Source organism: Python bivittatus, unplaced genomic scaffold, assembly GCF_059951505.1.
Source record: "Python bivittatus isolate LINGU-HERP-01145 unplaced genomic scaffold, Pbiv_v1 ctg000640_np1212, whole genome shotgun sequence".
Classification (NCBI taxonomy): domain Eukaryota; kingdom Metazoa; phylum Chordata; class Lepidosauria; order Squamata; family Pythonidae; genus Python; species Python bivittatus.
The window spans coordinates 1103644-1122193 of record NW_028277090.1 but is presented as its reverse complement, the minus strand read 5'-3'; the positions used below and the strand labels follow the sequence as shown (position 1 = coordinate 1122193).

The 18550-nt window shown below is 47.1% G+C and overlaps 1 protein-coding gene across 4 annotated transcripts in view; it reads right to left on the bottom strand.

Annotated features, from left to right (window-relative positions):
• The window catches only part of RAB11FIP3 (RAB11 family interacting protein 3), an 88379-nt gene extending 74451 nt beyond the window's left edge, over positions 1–13928 (bottom strand). For 2 of the 4 annotated variants that reach the window (XM_088150990.1, XM_088150991.1), the window contains exon 1: positions 12315–13928. In XM_088150990.1, coding sequence (XP_088007116.1) covers positions 12315–13295 — 981 coding nt within the window. In that variant the 5' untranslated portion in view covers positions 13296–13928. The remainder of the gene's footprint in view (positions 1–12314) is intronic. The other 2 variants (XM_088150992.1, XM_088150998.1) reach the window with 1 other exon arrangement.
• Between the last annotated feature and the right edge of the window lie 4622 nt (positions 13929–18550).

Below are 18550 nucleotides of genomic sequence, written 5' to 3'. Positions count from 1 at the left end.
GTTGAAAAAAGTATTTTTCAGATGCACAGTATCCAGTTCCTGGAGTTATGTTTCAGAGCAGTCTAAATAAGCATTTTTAGAATAATCCAGTAGCTGGATATCAAGTAATTCCAAACCCAGGAAGGACAAGCGAGTAGGGAATGGGGGTTTCTGACTTTGTGCATGACGACGCAAGTTGGCAAAAGAACTCCAAGCAAGACAGAGGAACGTCACGTTTTCTTCCTGCTTCTTTTAAACTCATGACTGATTTGTCCCACATTACTAAATATAGTACTTTCTTAAATCTAAACTCTCATCAAGGCCATGGCAGAAAGAAAAAGAAACGAAAACAGATGGACCACTTCACTCTTGTGGTTCACCAGTTCAGCCACTTCCAAGTCTTTGTGATCTGAAAGGCATCTTTTCAGCAGGACTGCCTGTCAACAACGGTGTTAAGCTCTTCAAGGTAGGCCAGGTCAGGAAAGAGACTCCACAAGAAATGCTGAAACTCCAATTTATTGATATAGGCTAGTAAGAGAATCTTGAAAGTCTAATAGTGTTTCCTATTCCCTCCCTCCTATACCAAAGAGAGTCAAGGCAGGGCAACCTTCAGTCTCTTTCTCACTCTGTCCTGTCTTCCTGGGCTTAATTCATGTTTTGCTAACAGCCTTTGCTTCCTTCTCGGCAGTTCTCCACAAACTGCCTTCTTTGAGGTCTTGGGTCATCCATTATAGCAGGGTTCCTCAACCTTGGCAACTTTAAGATGGGTAGACTTCCTCAACCTCCAGTTCCTTCTCAGCAGTCAACTCGGCAGTTCTCCACAAACACCTTCTTTGAGTTCTTGGGTCATCCATTATAGCAGGGTTCCTCAACCTTGGCAACTTTAAGACGGGTGGACTTCAACTCCCAGAATTCCCCAGCCAGCCATGCTGGTTGGGGAATTCTGGGAGTTGAAGTCCACTCGTCTTAAAGTTGCCAAGGTTGAGGAACCCTGCATTATAGTATCTATCACCACCACTACTCCTTTGTCTTCTGTTGACCTTTTTTTCAATTGCCTTGGATTTTCCCAAGCATCAGTTCTTCTCCAAAGACTCTTCCTTTCACATCATATGTCCAAAACATCTAAGCTGTAGCTTCTTTAATAGTGCCTCCAGAAAACCATCTGGATTTACTTCATCCGGTCAAGTCCTCTGCAGCCATCTCCAAAACCTGTCATCCCCTTTTAGCACAATCACTGCCAGAATGAAGCCCTTCCGTGACCACAACACTCACTGGGTGACTTTGGCTATCTCCTCTGTGTCTCTCTCCATGCCACTCTCAGCACAGACACATTGCACAAGGCCATCCGTGTTTTAATCATATTGGACAGAATACCCATTTGGTTGGCTTCACCCCACACACAAAACCATAAAGCACGGTTTCCAAGCCACAATGGAGTGGGCTGCAAATTAGGCTAAGCCAAAACCAACTAATCACACCATAGTTACGATGCAACCTTGGTCGGAGATCACACAGCAAAATCACAGGGTTTGCCCTGAACAATCCAAGTCTGATTCTATATTTAGACCCACCCACCTTTCCTTCAGTGAGTTCAGAAAAGCAGACACTGTGAATTCCTCTCTCCATTTTATTCCGTAATGCACAAGAGAGATGAATCAGCCTATGACAGGATGAATGTCCAAATATTCTCTGGTCCAGTGGTCTCCAAAGTGGGGCACACTCACCCCAGGTGGCATGCAGGACAATCCACTAGGGTGCAAAATGAAAATGTTGGTATGTCTATTTATATTTATTTATCTACAAAAGTAAGAAAGAAATTAAGCTATACTAGTACTTAATATATAGACTATATAAAACTTTGTATTTGGGGTGTGCGTCTTATAATGTACATATTAATATAGTAGTACATGGATATAATTTATAAATAAATATAGATACATATGTTGGGGGGTGCATGCTCAAAATATTTTTACGGACAAGCACGTGTGATCAAAAACTTTTGGAGACCACTACTCTAGTCAATGCTAAGATGTATCAAGAGAAAAATGCATAATATCATCTAGATATGTAGAGACCCAATTATTTACTTTATTTTCCTTTAACTACCAACTAATGGGAATTTAGAGTGGTAAGCACCTAAATCTAGTATTCAGTTTAACAACATAAAAAGATCCTTGTTGAATCACAGGGGTTTTTTTCCCCCTCCTAAAAAATAACTCCGTAGACAGAATTTGCATGAAATATCAGATTAAACCCATGCATAGAGCAGACTGGTTGATTTCAGTGGGGCCTAAATTAGGTATGACTAATCTGGAAGGCAAAGGAGTATCTCTAACAATAACCACCATTTAAAAACTCTCCGAAATACTGTCTCAGTTTCAATCAAATGGAACCTAATAAGTTTCTTCTTTACCACTTTGAAAAGATCCAAAGGCGGAAAAGAAATTCACATTCTCTGTTTCAAATGCTAAATAGCCAAGATCTTAGTTATATAAAGCTAGGGGCCTCTCAAAAAGAAAAATTAAGCATCTTTGCTGACATGGCTTTCATCAGCCACATCACCTTTCCTTCCCCTCCACCCTGAACTGTTCTTAAAATCAGCTCCCATAATACCACACACTAGTTCCTGATAATAGATTGTCCACCAAGCATAAACCAGAGATAGGACCCATTGCAACACCAAATCTCTGAGATAATTCCTGGAACAAATCCTCAACAATTTTGTACTGCAATGATTTCAAAAAGTCATTCCCATCAATTCGACGTACACTACATCAGCTTTTGGCAGGACTGTTTTCTTTTAAGAGTGTATACTCCTCTTAAACTCTGTATTCTGCCAGCCGCTGCTCTGCCCTTGAGGGAAAAAGTGTGAGGAATATCAATTGTAAATGTCAATGGTAATGTTGGTGATGGCCAATATACACTGTTGTTAGTATATAAAACCCTGGAAGAACGTCTTGCCTTCCAGCTTGGAACCAAACAACTTAATATGAAGTCTCCGATCACTTAACAGTGAGGAGAAACCAACCGTTTGGGGCCAGTTCAAGAAGTCTGAGAAAAAGCAGTGGGCATTCTCACAAAATGGCTGGTTGGCACAGAAAACCCAGCCATGAACAATGCCCATTCCACCGAAGGTTAAATACATTCCTAAGGGCACTTCCTCCCAGCCACATTAATAAGAATCCCTCCAGCCCTTGAATTAGGAGAAAAATATGTCACAGAATTTATTCTTTGAACAAGAACCAAAATATTGAGGGAAGTAGACAGAGCAGAATGATCAAATGTTGACCCAAGAGAAGAATGTGTATGTACAGTATACTGGAGCAAGGAAGTGAAGAAATAAGGAAGTCAGCTCTGAAATCAGACAAGGAATGTAAGCTAACTTCCCCTCAGGAAGACCACCAAAGGACAACTGAAGTGATGCATGACGGAACTACTGACAGAATGTGGCTGGCAAAGGATAAAAAGGCAATCTGAACAGCACTGGTCAGAAGACCCCCCTCAATTTATGCACACAACTATTATCTAAGGCAGTGTTTCTCAACCTTGGCAACTTGAAGATGGGTGGACTTCAACGCCCAGAATTCCCCAGCCAGCATGGCTGGCTGGGGAATTCTGAGAGTTGAAGTCCACCCATCTTCAAGCGGCCAAGGTTGAGAAACACTGATCTAATAAGTGCTCCTGTATTCCCCAACTCTGGGCATTACCTGGTCAGTTTTCAACTGGAGCACGTCAGTATGGGTCTACTCTGTCTGTATAACGGTTAAGCAACTGTAATTAATAAAGATTTTCTAGGTTAACCAAGAAGAACAGGTAACACTGGTCCCTGCTCTCTCTTTAACTATCCCCCAATTTGTGTGGCTTTCCTTTTCCTTGTGCAGATGGACTCGCTTCCTAACGAAATAGCAGGTTAGAACCCTTCATGTTCACATTTTAGGAACGTGTGTGGAGCCTACACAGAGCAATGATATATTCTTGGAAAAGATGATGCTAGAACTTTGCAAGTTGTCTTTTTTTAAGGAAAACAAAAGGGATCCAAAAATTTTAGACAGTGGATAGGACAACCTAGCTTGGTCTAAAGGAAGGTCTATAAGCAAACCAACTGGCTGGAGAATTCTGGGAGTTGAAGTCCACCCATCTTAAAGTTGCCAATGTTGGGAAATGTTGATCTAGCCTAAATGGTGCCAAGATGGTGCCCTGTATTCCCCTGTGGTTCCTAGATGGGTAGCACCAATTTTTTTTAGATTTGTCTTGCCATTGTTCAAGGTTTGGGAATCTCTCAGGAGCCAGATGGGTCCCTTAAGCCTTGCAGATCCTTAAAGGTCCCATTTCTTCTTTTCAAAAGTCCAACCCTCCTCCCAAACACTGGATTTCCTCCACTGTTGGAAGGTCACACTCCACCTACTGCACAAAGTCTGGGGCAACCCTCCGGCCAACAGAATGGTACAGTCCTGCTCTAGCCCAAAGTGTTGTGAAGGTGGCAACACCAGCTTGATCATTATCATTACTAAAAAGAGAAAACAGAGAGCCGCTCCGCTGTCATTCAGCTGAGGCACCCTTGAGGCTTGACACATCTTGCCATTACGGGTTTTATTGGCAACCTGTGTGATCAGGCTCGCCCACTTGGGCTGTCACTTCCACTCTCAGAAATCTTGATTCATAAATATGCATGCAAAACTGAACCTTATATGCTTTGAGAAAAAGAAGATTTATTATCCAGGGCCCAGCTCTATGTTTATGCACCAGAGGATGACTGAGCAAGCTCAGAATCTAACATCGAATCCACAAAGGCTAGAATTCTGAGGATTTCAGCAGCTGCTTTCAAAATGTTGGTTTTTCAGGGTTGCAGCAAAAGCTTAGGGAATCCAGGCAGTGTCTAGGAGACCTCTTGACCCACAATGGGTGGGGGATCTGAAAGATCAGCCAGCCCTAATCCGAATGCTGTGAACCCGTGAATTTGAGATCCAGTCAACTTCCAATGGATTTTCTGCACCCCTCTGATTGCTAAGAAACTAGTCCTTCAACACCGGAAATTAAAAGTTATGGACCCATTTCTTCAGCAGATTGAAGACCTGATGTTACTTGTGACTCAGGAATAGGTTGCAGATTATCTATAGATCAACACCATGAAATATGGTCATCCTGTACTGAAAATGTTATTGAAAAATTCACATATGCAAATGATAGAGGTTTTTTTCTCTCTCTCTCTCTCACACACACACATAAGCCCTATATATAATTTTTCTTAATGTACTGGTTTTTTGGCTTCCTTTCCTTTTTTAATTTTTTTCCCTCTTTGTTCTGTTTTATTAAAGGCAAAAAAACCCTCACCACCATTAAAAAAACAGATTGCCAGATTTATGCTCTCATAAAACCTTGCCAGATCAGGACAACTCAAAAAAAAACATACCTACTGGTGTAATCCCTGAGCAGGAAATTGCCTTCAAATGGAGTTGAGTTTCACTGTAAACCCGTTAGTCTGGAATCTGCGGCTCCAATTATTGGCAGCCCCGATCCACGGAAGCTTCCCATCCAAGAAGGGCACACCCAGACTTTCTTGGCAAGGTTGTCCAAAACCTCCAAGGTTATACAGATCCTGCCCTGAACTTCCTCCCCCCCCCCACCACTTTAATGCGTCCGGCAAACAAAACCATTTGTTCAGTGCCAGGCACACACATCTCCATTGTTTATTTTTAAAAAGCAAAAACTTGGATGGACACATTCCAATCGTCTGTTGCATTTTCACCCAAGGTTTTTCATCCCTTAAATGCACACGGGCTGCTGTTGCTTTTACTCAAGGCAGGGGCGGGGGGGTGAAAACAGGAGGAAATCGAGTTTGGATTCTCTATAGATGCTCCAGACGGAGTCCTGGGCAAAACTACTGTTCTGGATGAAGTCAGAATCCACAAATATGATTGGCCTCAAATTCATTTCCTCTTCCCAAAATGCACAGTGAGGTCTGTGTATTTTCCTGCCAACCTCCTTTGAAAACAGAGACATGATTTAAAGCTGTTACTTTCTCCAAAAATTAGGAGTCTGCTAGTGAGGACAGGCAGGAGGGGGAAAAAGCGTAATGTATTTATGTCTATTTCTGGAAAATGAAGCCCCCTGCCCAAATTATTTCATTTATGCATTGGGTATGCGCTCCATCCTTCCTCATCCAGCCCGCCTAGAATCCACACGCTCGCCTGTACGCAGTCCCGGAGCACCTATGGCGATTCTGCTGGCACAAGCTGGCATATTCTTTTGATAATGGGAATGCTGGTTCCCTCGCAGATCAAACTGAAAGAGACTTAAACTGCTGAAGTATTTCTCTTAACTACCTATCTCTATGCATACTGACACAGGAGGGCCTTGCTGTTTTTAAGAGGGCTTCCCTGTAAGGAAGCAGGCTTAACATTTCAGCCCTAAAACTGTACAATTCATCTGTTGCCTTAGGGCGTCCTACACAGCCATAACAACCACCCTTTTCTCCTGCCCGTCTCAATAAAACAAGCCACCCTTGCTCACTTTTACAACTCCACTGCGCAAATCTTTACTCCCCAAAGGTCCAGGGATGTGGAAGGAAAAGATCTGAGAAGAAAAATTAGGAGCTGCTGCAAGGAAGGCCACCTTCTGCAGCGTGTTTTTTAAGAACACACAACAATCATTAAAAAAGAAAAAGACAGAGAACCCTGTTAGCTTTTCACATGGCCCTAAAAATTTGGTTTGATGCCCGGGCCTGGGGCCCTGGGAGTTGATAACGCTCACCTCTTGACTTTCTGGATGGTTATTTATGAAGCTCAGCTATGTTTTTTTAAATTTTAATTTAATTTTATTTTATGCATTGGATTGTTTTTATCTATTTTATGGTAAACTGCCCAGAGTCACTTGTGTGAGGTGGGCGGCTTTATAAATCAAATAAATAAATAAACAAACCTGGAGAAACCCAGGAAGAATTTGCCAGATGTGAAAAAGCACAGAGTCAAGGAGTTAGTTCAAGACAAACAGAAGATGCACCAGACGTGCGTGATTAAAACACGGCTTCGCAGCCTGTAGCTCTTTTCCTCAAATGAAGCCTTAGGAAAGATGAGGAGTGTTCATGAAATTGAAGGAGAGAGAGAGAGACGGAGCAGCATGAATAATTCAAAGAAATCCAGGTAGGTTGCGAGTTCAGAGGAACCTTTGCAAGGAGGTATGGCCAAATTATTATTAAATTAATATGGCCAAATTAAGAACCTGGCCGGCAAATTAAGAACCTGGCCGGCTCTTGGAGCAACATCGTTTCTGACAAATTACTGCAAAAATTCAGGCTGGATCCACACTGAAGCCATTGTTTGCTCTGCTGGGGCTGGGTGGAGCGTGCTGTATGAACCCAGCCATTGTGGCTTATTCAACTCGCCAAACTTCAAGACTCTTGGCTTAACGCAATGTGTGAACCCAGCCAGGTTCTAGCCCTGGCAAGTTTCACACTTTGCATGTTTAACTATGGTTTACAGAACAAGCCCCACGGCCAGCTTCACACCCCAGCTAAGCCCAGACTAAGCCCAACACCTTTTGATTGATTATGGGGAACCCTGCACAGATGACTTTTGGGGCTGGACTTATCATTATCGTGGATTCGGGCAACTTGGGTGGGTGGGGGGACGCTGAAGCACTCACTTGCATCATCTCAGCCAAGGATGCCAGCAACATTATATTAACCATGACAAAGAGACAGCGCTAATCAAAAGAAATATAATGTGCTTATTAACTCCAGGAATATGCGCAGCTAACATCGAGAGCGCGCCTTTCCAAAGGATTGGTTCTTTAGGAAATCTTTCAGAATAGAGATCTAACACTGCACTGTCATGTTAGATCAGTGTTTCTCAACCTCAGCCACTTTAAGAGGTGTGGACTTCAACTCCCAGAATTCCCCAGCCAGCTGTGCTGGCTGGGGAATTCTGGGAGTTGAAGTCCACACCTCTTAAAGTGGCTGAGGATGAGAAATACCTCATTAGAGCAAATATTTCCAAGTTTGTTACCCTAGAAAAAGTAGAAGAATTGGATTCCAGAAGAACTCGAATGAAAGTCTTGTTTCACCAGGGATTAAGTGGGAAGTCCTCACATCTTTCAAGCTATCCTTCGACCTCCCCCCTAAGATCCATCTGGCCCCCATTTGACCATGTTTAAAAGAACCCTACAAACTTGGCTCTCCCTCCAGGCTCTCCACCTTAGCAACTTTAAGATGCATGGACTTCAACTCCCAGAATTCCCAGTCTATCTCTTAGGGTTGTTGTTGCATTTGGACTGGGGAGACCCACCTAGTTCTAGTCCCAACTAGCCGTGGAAAATCCCTGGGGGACTTTGGACTGGTCCCTGTCTCTCCTGGGCGGTCACTCTGCTTGCAAGATTGTCACGGGGGAGGTGGGGGACATGGGGAGGAAATTTGGAGAAACGAGGGAAAATGGGATATCAATCAAAGAACTAAAAACAATGGGATGAGCAACAGGCGGAGCAACCGCCCAGAGTCGCTGGGTCTTGGGTACCATATAAATTACGATGATGATGATGATGATGACGACGACGAGAGTCTGTGCTTTGCACTAAACAACCTACCCTCCCGGGTCCCATTTAAAGACCTGGCTCTGTCAGTGTGCATGGGGTGATATGGGCTCTGCCTGCCCCCGGGGGTGGTTATCCCCCTGATGATGCTCCCTGGAATTACTTGCCAATTTTCTATCTTCTTGGAGTTTATTTCTTTTTAGGATTGTTTTTATGTTATATTTCAATGCATTTTTATCTTCTTGCAAACGGCCCAGAGATGGGCGGTGAGAAATTTGATGAATGAATGAATGAATGAATGAATGAATGAATGAATGAATGAATGAATGAATAAATAAATAAATAAGTCAGTGACCGCAATGGAAAGTGAAAGACGGGATACTTAATCTACTCAGTTTCACTTGGCCAGACCCACTAGGGTGCAATGCTTAAACCTGGCCATAGGTGGAAAAAAATACCAGAAGCTGCAAATTCAGGACACTGAACTTCAAAGCCACCTAAGTCCAGTTCCCAGCCTCGCAGCAGACGGGTACGTGCCAGTCTCCGGCCTCTTCTCGACCCCAGTCCTGAAATTTTATCCAGCCCAGGTTGCCTTCCCTCCACTTTCTGCCATTCTGTTGGGGGGTTGCAAAAATATTCCCCCAACGTGTACGCCTCATGGGGTAACTCCCGAGGGTCTTGACCAAATGCTCTTTCATTGCTATCCCTACATGGAATCTTGCGTGACTTTTATCTACTCGATCCTGAACAAATTCCTTGGCAGGGACATATTTTTATCGGTTGTCTATTCCACATATCTATATGCACCATCTGCCTCTCCTTGTGTCTGAAAAATTGCATTGATTTGGAATGCAGCTACTTTAAAGGGTCGCAGAGAAGAACTATGTTTGTGCTCCCAAGCAACCCTTGGAACTGAACCCAAATAATGTGCGTGCCACTAGGCGTACACCCATGTGTGTCCTGTTCTAGCCAGCCTTTGACATCTTGCCTGCAAAATACTACTGGACTACTCCCCTTTTATTATGCACCTTTATTTCATATATCCCTTTACTAAATTCCTCTGAAAATTAAATTTCACGATGAGTACCTCTGTATAATAAAGAGGAGAGCAGGCTTGATTCAGATTGTAAAACAATAGCAACTTTTGCATTCTCAGGAAAAAAACACAGAAAACTTTCAGGCCACTCAATCCAGCCCCTTGCTCAGTGAGGAAATAACCTGCGGTCACACAGGTACACAAGTCATACGAAAGGAGTAGATTTAGTTCACATCATGGATTAGATTTGACGTGCATGAAGGTGATGAGATGAAGCGGTACTAATCACCATCACACACACACCCCCCCCAGCAAAATCGGTTCCAATGGACTGATACGACAGGAAAGTTGGGGAGCGAAATTCAGCAAAAGCAAGCAATTCATCAATGTTTACAGATCTCAAGTTGCTTCCAAAAGAACCTAATCTGACGCCACTTGGGGGCTTCTGTATGTAATTTTGGTTCTCAACTCCAGCTGCAAATTTAAACAATGCCCCTAAGAGAAACATCAGTTAGGTCATAGAAAAATTACTATGTTGTGTTTCAAGCTTATTCTTTTACCTAGTGCGATATACCAGATTCAACCCTTCCTTCCTCCCATTTAATCCGCAGAACAGCAACCCTGTGAGGTTGGACTTCAAGGCTGAAAGAGGGGCTGGATTCACGCCCTGCGGAAGCTTAACGTGTGGGTTGCGAACCACCCTGGCCGAGTTTGCAGAATATGTGAAGTCAAATCCAGGCCAAAGGATGATGGTTAGAGCAGTATTTCCTAACTTTGGGGACTTCCAGATGTGTAGGTTTTGATTCTCAGAACTCCCTGGCCAGCTTGGACACGGCTAAGAATTCTGGGAATTGAAGTCAACACATCTGGGAGTTGTCAAGGCTGAGAAGGAGGGAGATGTGAAGCCAGCTTCTCTCTCACTCTCTCTTTTGCCCCCTTTTCACCTTCCCCCTCCGAATATCCACCACTGCTCTTCCAGTAATTTTAAGCAAACTTTTGAAAATTAGGCTATATACTGCATTCAACCCTAGGGCCCATGGCTTCTCTTCCTAAATTAAGCCTTCCACCAGCCTTTTCTGACTGGGTGCCCTGCAGATATAGGCCTTCAATTCCCAGAATCCCCTAGCCAGCATGACAGCTGCTAAGAGTTCTGGGAGTTGAACACATGCACCTCGTTAGGAAGGCAGGTTTTCACAAACAGGACAGATCCTTGCTTATAAAATTATCGGCCTTACTTCCACCTGCCTACATTAAATCATCTGTCTTTACTGTGATCCCTGCTATGATTATCTATGAAGTGGGTCCAGAAGAGAATCCATGCCTGGGCCTTCGAAAGGGGAAACTTAAGAGCCTGGGATTTAGCTAGAATGGACAGGTGTGCACCCAAGCAACATTAGGAAGCATTTCTAAGGTTTCCCCCACCCCACTTTACCATACCTGTGCAATGACACACCACTAAGCAGACACATCAAACTAAGCTAAGCTGTTAAAAAAAGCATCTACCTGTTGTTGTTGTTGTTGTTGTTTTTAAAATACAGTTCTGCTTGCAGCAAATGCAAATTAGGTGACTCACAGATAGAAGCATCTAGTTCATTCCCATTGCCTTCTAATTTTTTCCCACTTTTTAACCAACTAGGCCAGAGTTTCCCAACCTTGGCGACTTTAAGATGTGTGAACTTCAACTCCCAAATGGGCCAAGTTTGGGAGACACTGAGATCTAGGCTATATAATCCTTGGAATATTTCCATCAGGCTCAAAGTTTTAGAGCGACCTGGTTTACACACTGAACCAAGGGAGGGTTTGTTTAGTTATAATTTAGAGCAGTGTTTCTCAACCTTGGGAACTTTAAGAGGTGTGGACTTCAACTCCCAGAATTCCCCAGCCAGCTATGCTGGCTGGGGAATTCTGGGAGTTGAAGTCCACACCTCTTAAAGTTCCCAAGGTTGAGAAACACTGGTTTAGAGAATAAACCATGAGTGGAGGTGCACTTCCACAACATGCTAAGTTATTAATCATGGTTTACAAAAGCCTCTGCTGGATTCAGATAAGGCAAACCGACCCCAAACAAACTTCATCAGAGCTTAGGTCCCACATTGCTTAGCGCTTGCTTCAGGGAAAGGGTTAATTGGGACAAACCTAACTCACTCAGATGCCAGCACTCAATTTCATCACATGCCTTCAAGTCTGCTGGAGAAGGAGAAGATGACGTTACCATTACACCCCTGAGTTTGGGCACATGAAATGTAGCTGCTTCCCCAGATGATTTATTGCAAACCGAGCTCCAGTTTCCCCAAACAGACAGACAGACAGACAATTCAGCAACCAAACGTTTTGCGGGGCTGAATTATTTCCCTAGCTGCACTTCTGTCCTAAAAATGACTGGCACGGAGGGAAGAGTCCAGGCCACGTCAGGGCCTGGCAAACATTGTTCCAGAGGTGCAGAAAACAGCACCGAAACAAGGCAAGCCTTACCTGTAAGGTGACCCCTTGCTAGCAAGACAAACTGAGCCTAAAGAGACCGGGCCCAGCCATTAGCCAGAATCGCAGCTGTTTCAGGCCACTACGATCAGGGTCACAAGAGATGAACAAGCTATTCTTTAGCCTGTTTTTAATTCTTCTCGTAATGCCGTCAAATGCTTGGGACCCATCTTCACGGTTTAAGTCTATACAGGATTGCAGTGCATCCTTTTCTTGATGAACGAGGCTTACAGGCCCCCGTTTGTTACCAAAGGGAGCACCGGCCCCTGGGGGGGGGCAGAAACCCACCCAAGATTACCTGTTCTGCTCCATAGTCGGTGGCAAACTGCACAAACTCCTCTATTCGGACAAACCCATCATCGTCCTGGTCCAGGGCGCTGAAGACCGTTCGGAGCTGGGGGGCATCTTCCAGAAAGCCAGGGAGCTCTTCCTCCAGGGGTTGGGCCTGCCCCAACTGTAAGTGGGGGGCGACCTCGTTGGAAGAACAGAGAGAAGGAACAAAGGCCCCTGGGGGAGCCGCCGGTAAAGGCCTCAACAAGGGGGGACCCCGGCCGGTCTGAGCGCCGGTGTGGTCCATCGCATCCGCCCAAGGACAATCCAGAAAGAGCCCCGCGGCCGCGTAGCGATCCTCCTCCTGAGTCGCCGCAAGGTCCAGGAACAAGCCCGCTGCCCCTCGGAGAGTCCCCGGAATTGCGCAGAGAGGATCCTCTGGGTCCAGGTCTTCCGGGCTCCCCGCTCCCTCCGGAGTAAGGGGGGGCTCTGCTAAACCGCCGAAGCCCCACGGCTCATCTTCGGCAGCTTCCCCCGGCTCCAGGTTGGACCCGGCGGCGGCGGCGTCTTCCTGCACCGGCGCGAGTCTCCAATCCAGCCCCGGCGCGGCGCCTGCCCGGCGATCTCCCGCACCTGAGCCGCTTTCCCCGTGGCTGATTGGCCCGCCGCCTCCCGGAGCCCCCGGGCGCGCGTCTCGCTCCTCCGGGCCGTGCGGGCAGGCGGCGGCGGCGGCGGCTCGGCGGGGGCCCCGCTCGGCCAGCGGCATCTCGCGCAGCACCTGCTCCAGGGCCAGGGGCGCGGCGTCCGGCAGCATCAAGGTGGCGGCGACGGGGTGGCTTCCCCCGACGGCGCTCTCTCGCGAGCGGAGCAGCAGCTCCGGGCTGGGCAGAGGCGGCGGCTGCTGGAGGAGACCGCTCGCCCCCAGGGGGCCCAGGCTCAGCCGCGGTTCCCGCGCCGCTGGGCTGCCCGGGTCGGAGAGAGTCCGGCGCAATTCCGGCTCCGTGGCCATCCGAAGAGCTGGCGAGGCGAGCGAGGGCCGCGTGCCGCCTCCCTCCCCCCCTCCTCCTCCCCCCCAGTGGGGGCGGCTGAACGGGGCGCCGTCAAAGCAGCCGATCGCCCCACGCGCCTCGCCGCCCCACGCGCCTGGCCCCCGGGAGCGGCGCTCCGAGACCCCGCCGCCTCCGCCGCCGCCGCCGCCGCTCTTCGGGGCGCAGCCGGGGCGCCTCCATCAGCTCCGCGCCCTTCGCATCTCCAGCAGCTGCTCCCCCGCCAGCCGGCCTCGTCTCCCGGGCGCGCACGCGGGCGCGCGCACGCTTCCCCAGCCGGGGCAAGAAAGCGGGGGGAGACGGAAGGGGTGACGAAAAAGAGGTGCCACCCGGCGCCCCAGTCGCCCGATCCCAAGCGGCAGCTGGGGCGCGGGGCTCTTGCAAGGCGAGGGCCGGGGAGGGGGCAGCCGGGCCGAGCCGGGGAGGGGAGAGCCACCCCCGCTGCGCTCGCCTACCCGGCGGGGTCGCTCAGCCCCGCTCGCTGCGAAGGCGCCGGGCGGTGCGGTGGCGGCGGCGGCGGCGGCTGGCGGCGGCGGCGTCCTGCAAGCCGGCTGCCGCGAGGAACAGCGGCTCGGCTGGGCTGGGTTCGGCCTTCCCGGCGGCGCTCCCGGCTCCTCCCCGGCGGAGGAGGGTCGGCTTTGTGCGCGTCCCTCGCCCGCTCCTCTGCGCTCCCCCCGCGGCTCGGCCGGGCGAGATCCGCCGGGGAGGGGCCGGGGCAGGGCGCAGAGGAGGCGGTGGCGGCGGCGGTCTCCGTGCCAGCCCCACCGGCCGCGAGCGCGCGAGGGGGAAGCCCGGCTGGCTCTCCGGCTGGCCAAGCGGCCGGTTCCCGCAGCCGTGGGCGGCCAGACGCTGGGAACAGCCCCGCGAGCAGCTGAACGCCGCCGGCCAGGTTTGGCCAATGTGGCGCCCGTGGGGCTCTCTGAGCTTGGAGGTTGGCTTGCAGACGCTCAGCGCCCTGACTAGGTAACATCATCAGTGCGAGCGAGTGTGGGGTTCGCCCCCCGTTTATATACAGTAGCTTGCCCTGGCAGTGTCACTGGCAGGGCAAGCTACTGTATATAAACGGGGTGAACCCCACACTCTCACATTGGTGGTGTTACCTAGTCGTCTACAAGAAAACCACCAAGCTCAGAGAGCACCAAGGACTCCACAGTTCAACCCTGAGCGACAGATCTTCTCTTCTCTTGGAAGGTTTTGCCAAGAAACAGAGCTAGATTTGATCAACTTGATACTATGGTCAGATCTGGAATATCTAACAGGATCCCTTATAATGAACGCATTTGTATATGCAGAGCACATGAAATCAAGGATAGAGCACACATACAAGACTGTAACTTGTATAAGAGGGTGACAGACTTACACCTTGGCCCATATGTTAAACGAACAACCCATTGGGATTCACGTATTAGAATAACATATTTGATGTGTGGTCAAAACCCAAAAAGAACATACAACACAGCCTTGTTTTTAAGCAAGGCAATGCGTTTGAGATCTACATCGGTGGGGTCAATTGGAGTGAATTGCCGGGGTGATACGGAAACATGATTTGCATTTTTACTTACATGTATACCTACTTATTACTCTCTTTTTATTCATGTTTGATTTAATCTGTTTGTTACATTACTTCTGTAAAGAGTTTTATGAATTATTTACTGTCTAATTGTTATCTTGATAAGGCCTTAGGGCTAATCCATAAACTCTGATTTGATTTGCCAATAAACAGGACCATCAAATTAGGGCTCCCCATCATTTTGGCCAGCGCCAAGGAGGGTTGGGGGGAAATCGAAAAACGCCACCAGAAGGAAGGGTGCCACTTCTGTACCGGGCAGAGCTGGGTCCGGGTAGCCGTGGCGGGTGGAGCTTCACTGGAGGATCTGATTTCTCCGGTTGACATGTTTGCGGTGCCCCTAAGCCCAGCCCTGAATTCTAGGCTCTGGTAGGCCAATGCGGTTTTCTTAGGGGTGCTTTTTTTTAAATAGATCACAACTGGTGGGGTTCTCACGCTGCGGTGCCATCAAACTGATTCTTACCTGCGTGGTATCTGGGGTGACAACTTGATCAGCCAATACTAAACAAGGCCCATTTTATGATTTGTTCTGCTATGTCAGGAGACGGGAGGCTGTTTGTGTGTTAAAACGTGATGGGAGAGCACGCTGAACCTGCTTAAAGGTCCTCCTGTTTTTATCTACTAGATGTTTACCTGCTGCTCCTCTAGGACACACGCTTTGCTACACGCACTGACACGAAGAGATGGTCGGTACGTATTACTAAGTAAAAACAGCCGCATCCCGCAAGAGACAGAAACGGAGGAGCGCTATGTTAGCCTATTGTGGCAAAAAAAAAAATCAGGAGTCCAGGAGCGCCTTTTCCGATGAATGCATTTCATTCAAAGGCGTCAGCTTTCGTGAACTGTGGCTCACTTCGTCCGACGTGTTCCACTGAGGCTCTCCGGGCCTCTGACGAAGACAGCTGCAGTTCACGAAAGCTGACGCCTTTGAACAAAATGCATTCGTCAGAAAAGGCGCTACCAGGCTCCTCCTGATTGGGGGGTTTGCATAAGACCCTCACTTCAGGTTGTGGCTGGATCATTTACAGCTGTTAAGTTGGGCTAACCCTGCCATCAGGGTTAATGCAGTATATTAACTCATGGCATGGTGCAGCCAGCGAAGGTACAAATTGCATATACAGTTTTAGTTTATTGTTATCATAATTATGTACATACGTGTATATGATTTCTTTTTGCTTGTATTACTATATTGCTTTCATCTTTGTTGGCTAATTTTTTTTTAAGTATTCTGGCGCAACAAGGAGGTGTAAACTGGAAACCGTCTCGGGGCAAAATGTTCCAGAAAGGTAACGCTGCCATACAAAAGACCCTACAATTTCCTGTTTCTTTATCAGGGGCAACCCCTGCTTGCATCACAACCAAGATTACAGGCGGAAACTGACGTTCTTCTCCCCAAAACCTCATCCAGGAAGCAAGAGTTCACAAAGACCATCCGCTGCGTTACTACACTATTTGTCTGGAGGGTCGCCCCTTGTGAACCACAAGATTTATTGTCTTTTTGTTTGCGGTCACCGCCGCTCTGGCAGACTCGCCGGCTGAGGAGACGCTTGAGTCAGAATCCCGACTCAATGATCCGGCTGGATGCGCATGTGCCAAGGGAAGCTCGATTTAAAGGGCCAGCTGCTCCCGTTTCAAATCTTCTGGCTGCCTCTCAACCCTGAACACCAAACAAGAGATGGGATTCCTATGGATCAGCACCATGAACCCCCTGGATACCAAGGATGGATCCATAACATAGCAGTCCTTTTGGATATTTGGTTCTAAGAAAGTGTGTGCTTCATTAGGCTGCTGTTGATAATATTGTTGTGTACAGATTGAGCACAACCTAATATAATAGATCAGTGTTTCTCAACCTTGGCAACTTGAAGATGGGTGGACTTCAACTCCCAGAATTCCCCAGCCAGAGGGCTGGCTGGGGAATTCTGGGAGTTGAAGTCCACCCATCTTCAAGTTGCCAAGGTTGAGAAACACTGTGATAGATGAATTTGGTGCTACAGCTTTGCACGCTATGGAAAGTATGAACACTCCTGTTATGTTTTTAAGCGTGCCCAGTTTTATATCTCCTGGTCTTCTAACACTGCCAATACACAGACGCAAACCTTATATTCAGTGATATACTGCCTCCAAGTCTGGAGGCTTTAACATCGCCATTGATCATAGTTCTCCAGGCATTTATCTATTCCATTTTAAAGATATTTAACCTAACAGGCACCAACTCATTTCAGTCCTTATTTGTTCTCTAGCCAAGATCCACCTTTGTCTTTTATCCCATCACTGCCTTGACTAAGACAAAAGATGCCTAACTTTTTCTGAATCGCGTCTGGTGAGAGGCCTAGGGTCACATCTCCCAAACACCCATGAAACCATGACAAAAGCTAAATTTCATTTCATTTCTACTTAATTAAAATTAGACACAGTCAATACAGATACTCTCTAGTCATGCATTTAATTCGTTTCTCTAGCACCAGCAGCCTTTTCCAGCAACTGAAGAATGAATTTCAAGTCCCTAAGCATCAGGTGCCCCAAGGAATAAGGGATGGGACCTGGATTAACCCATGGTTTTAAGCTAGAAATCATGATTACAAGCCCAATGGTTGGGTTCAAGCAACATGCTAAGAGGAACCCAAGAAACCAACAATGGCTTCACACTACCTCTGAACCTGGTTCTGAGCTGAATTCAATATACGACTGTGTTTAGCAGCAATGCAGTACCTATCCTTGTTTTATCATGCAGTGGCCTCTTTTTCTTATTTTAGAAAATGGGCACTGTTAATGCCAAAACATTTAAGACCAAAAAAACCCCGTTTTTATCACTGAATCACATAGCATTTTGAACTCAGAAGGTGTTGTTTCTTGCATCCCAGGGATATTTTATTGGTTCTTAATTTAGCTTGCAGCAAAAATACTGTCTGGCTCTAAATATTGAGAAATCAAAGAGTTACGAAGCAAATAAAAAGGGGTCAATTAATTGCATCACACACCAAAGACTGGATGAGAAAGAAACTCGGTACAGAAACATGTCAGTTGTCATTAAGATCTCCACTAGCTACAGATTTAGGGGTTTTTTTTCCCTCTCTGTGTAAAAGCAAGAAGGGAAACAAGCTAATCAAAAAGCAATCTCTGGAGCTGTAAGTCAGAATGGAAGAATGCTGTGGATATAGACTGACATTTCAAACAGGGAAAAATATAAGTGTTGGTCTCTGTTTTTGAAGGAGCAAAAAAGCAGTTGGAAGAGGCTTGGAGGCTGCCCCCTCCCTCCCATCCCCATGAAGACTGGAAGGAAACATACAGCCTCCTGGACTCAAGCAACCATCTTTATTTCCCACAGTCCCCCTCACCCCCTGACGTAGCCCTGCTGAAGAACATTCTGGGCAATATAAAGGGGCACCCTGTCACTGCTACCAGCCTGTGACTGTCACCATGTATGTATTTGTGTGCATTTCTGTGGATCATTTTTGATACTGTTCTACAACCAGGGAGAAGAGAAAAAGAGGGCTGTGTATGAGTGGCTTAAAGAGGAGAAATGCAATAAAAACGGTTAATATTCCCTACCTTTAAATGTTTAGACCAGTGTTTTTCGAACTTGGCAACAGGAAGATGTGTGGACTTCAACTCCCAGAATTCCCCAGCCAGCATGCTGGCTGGGGAATT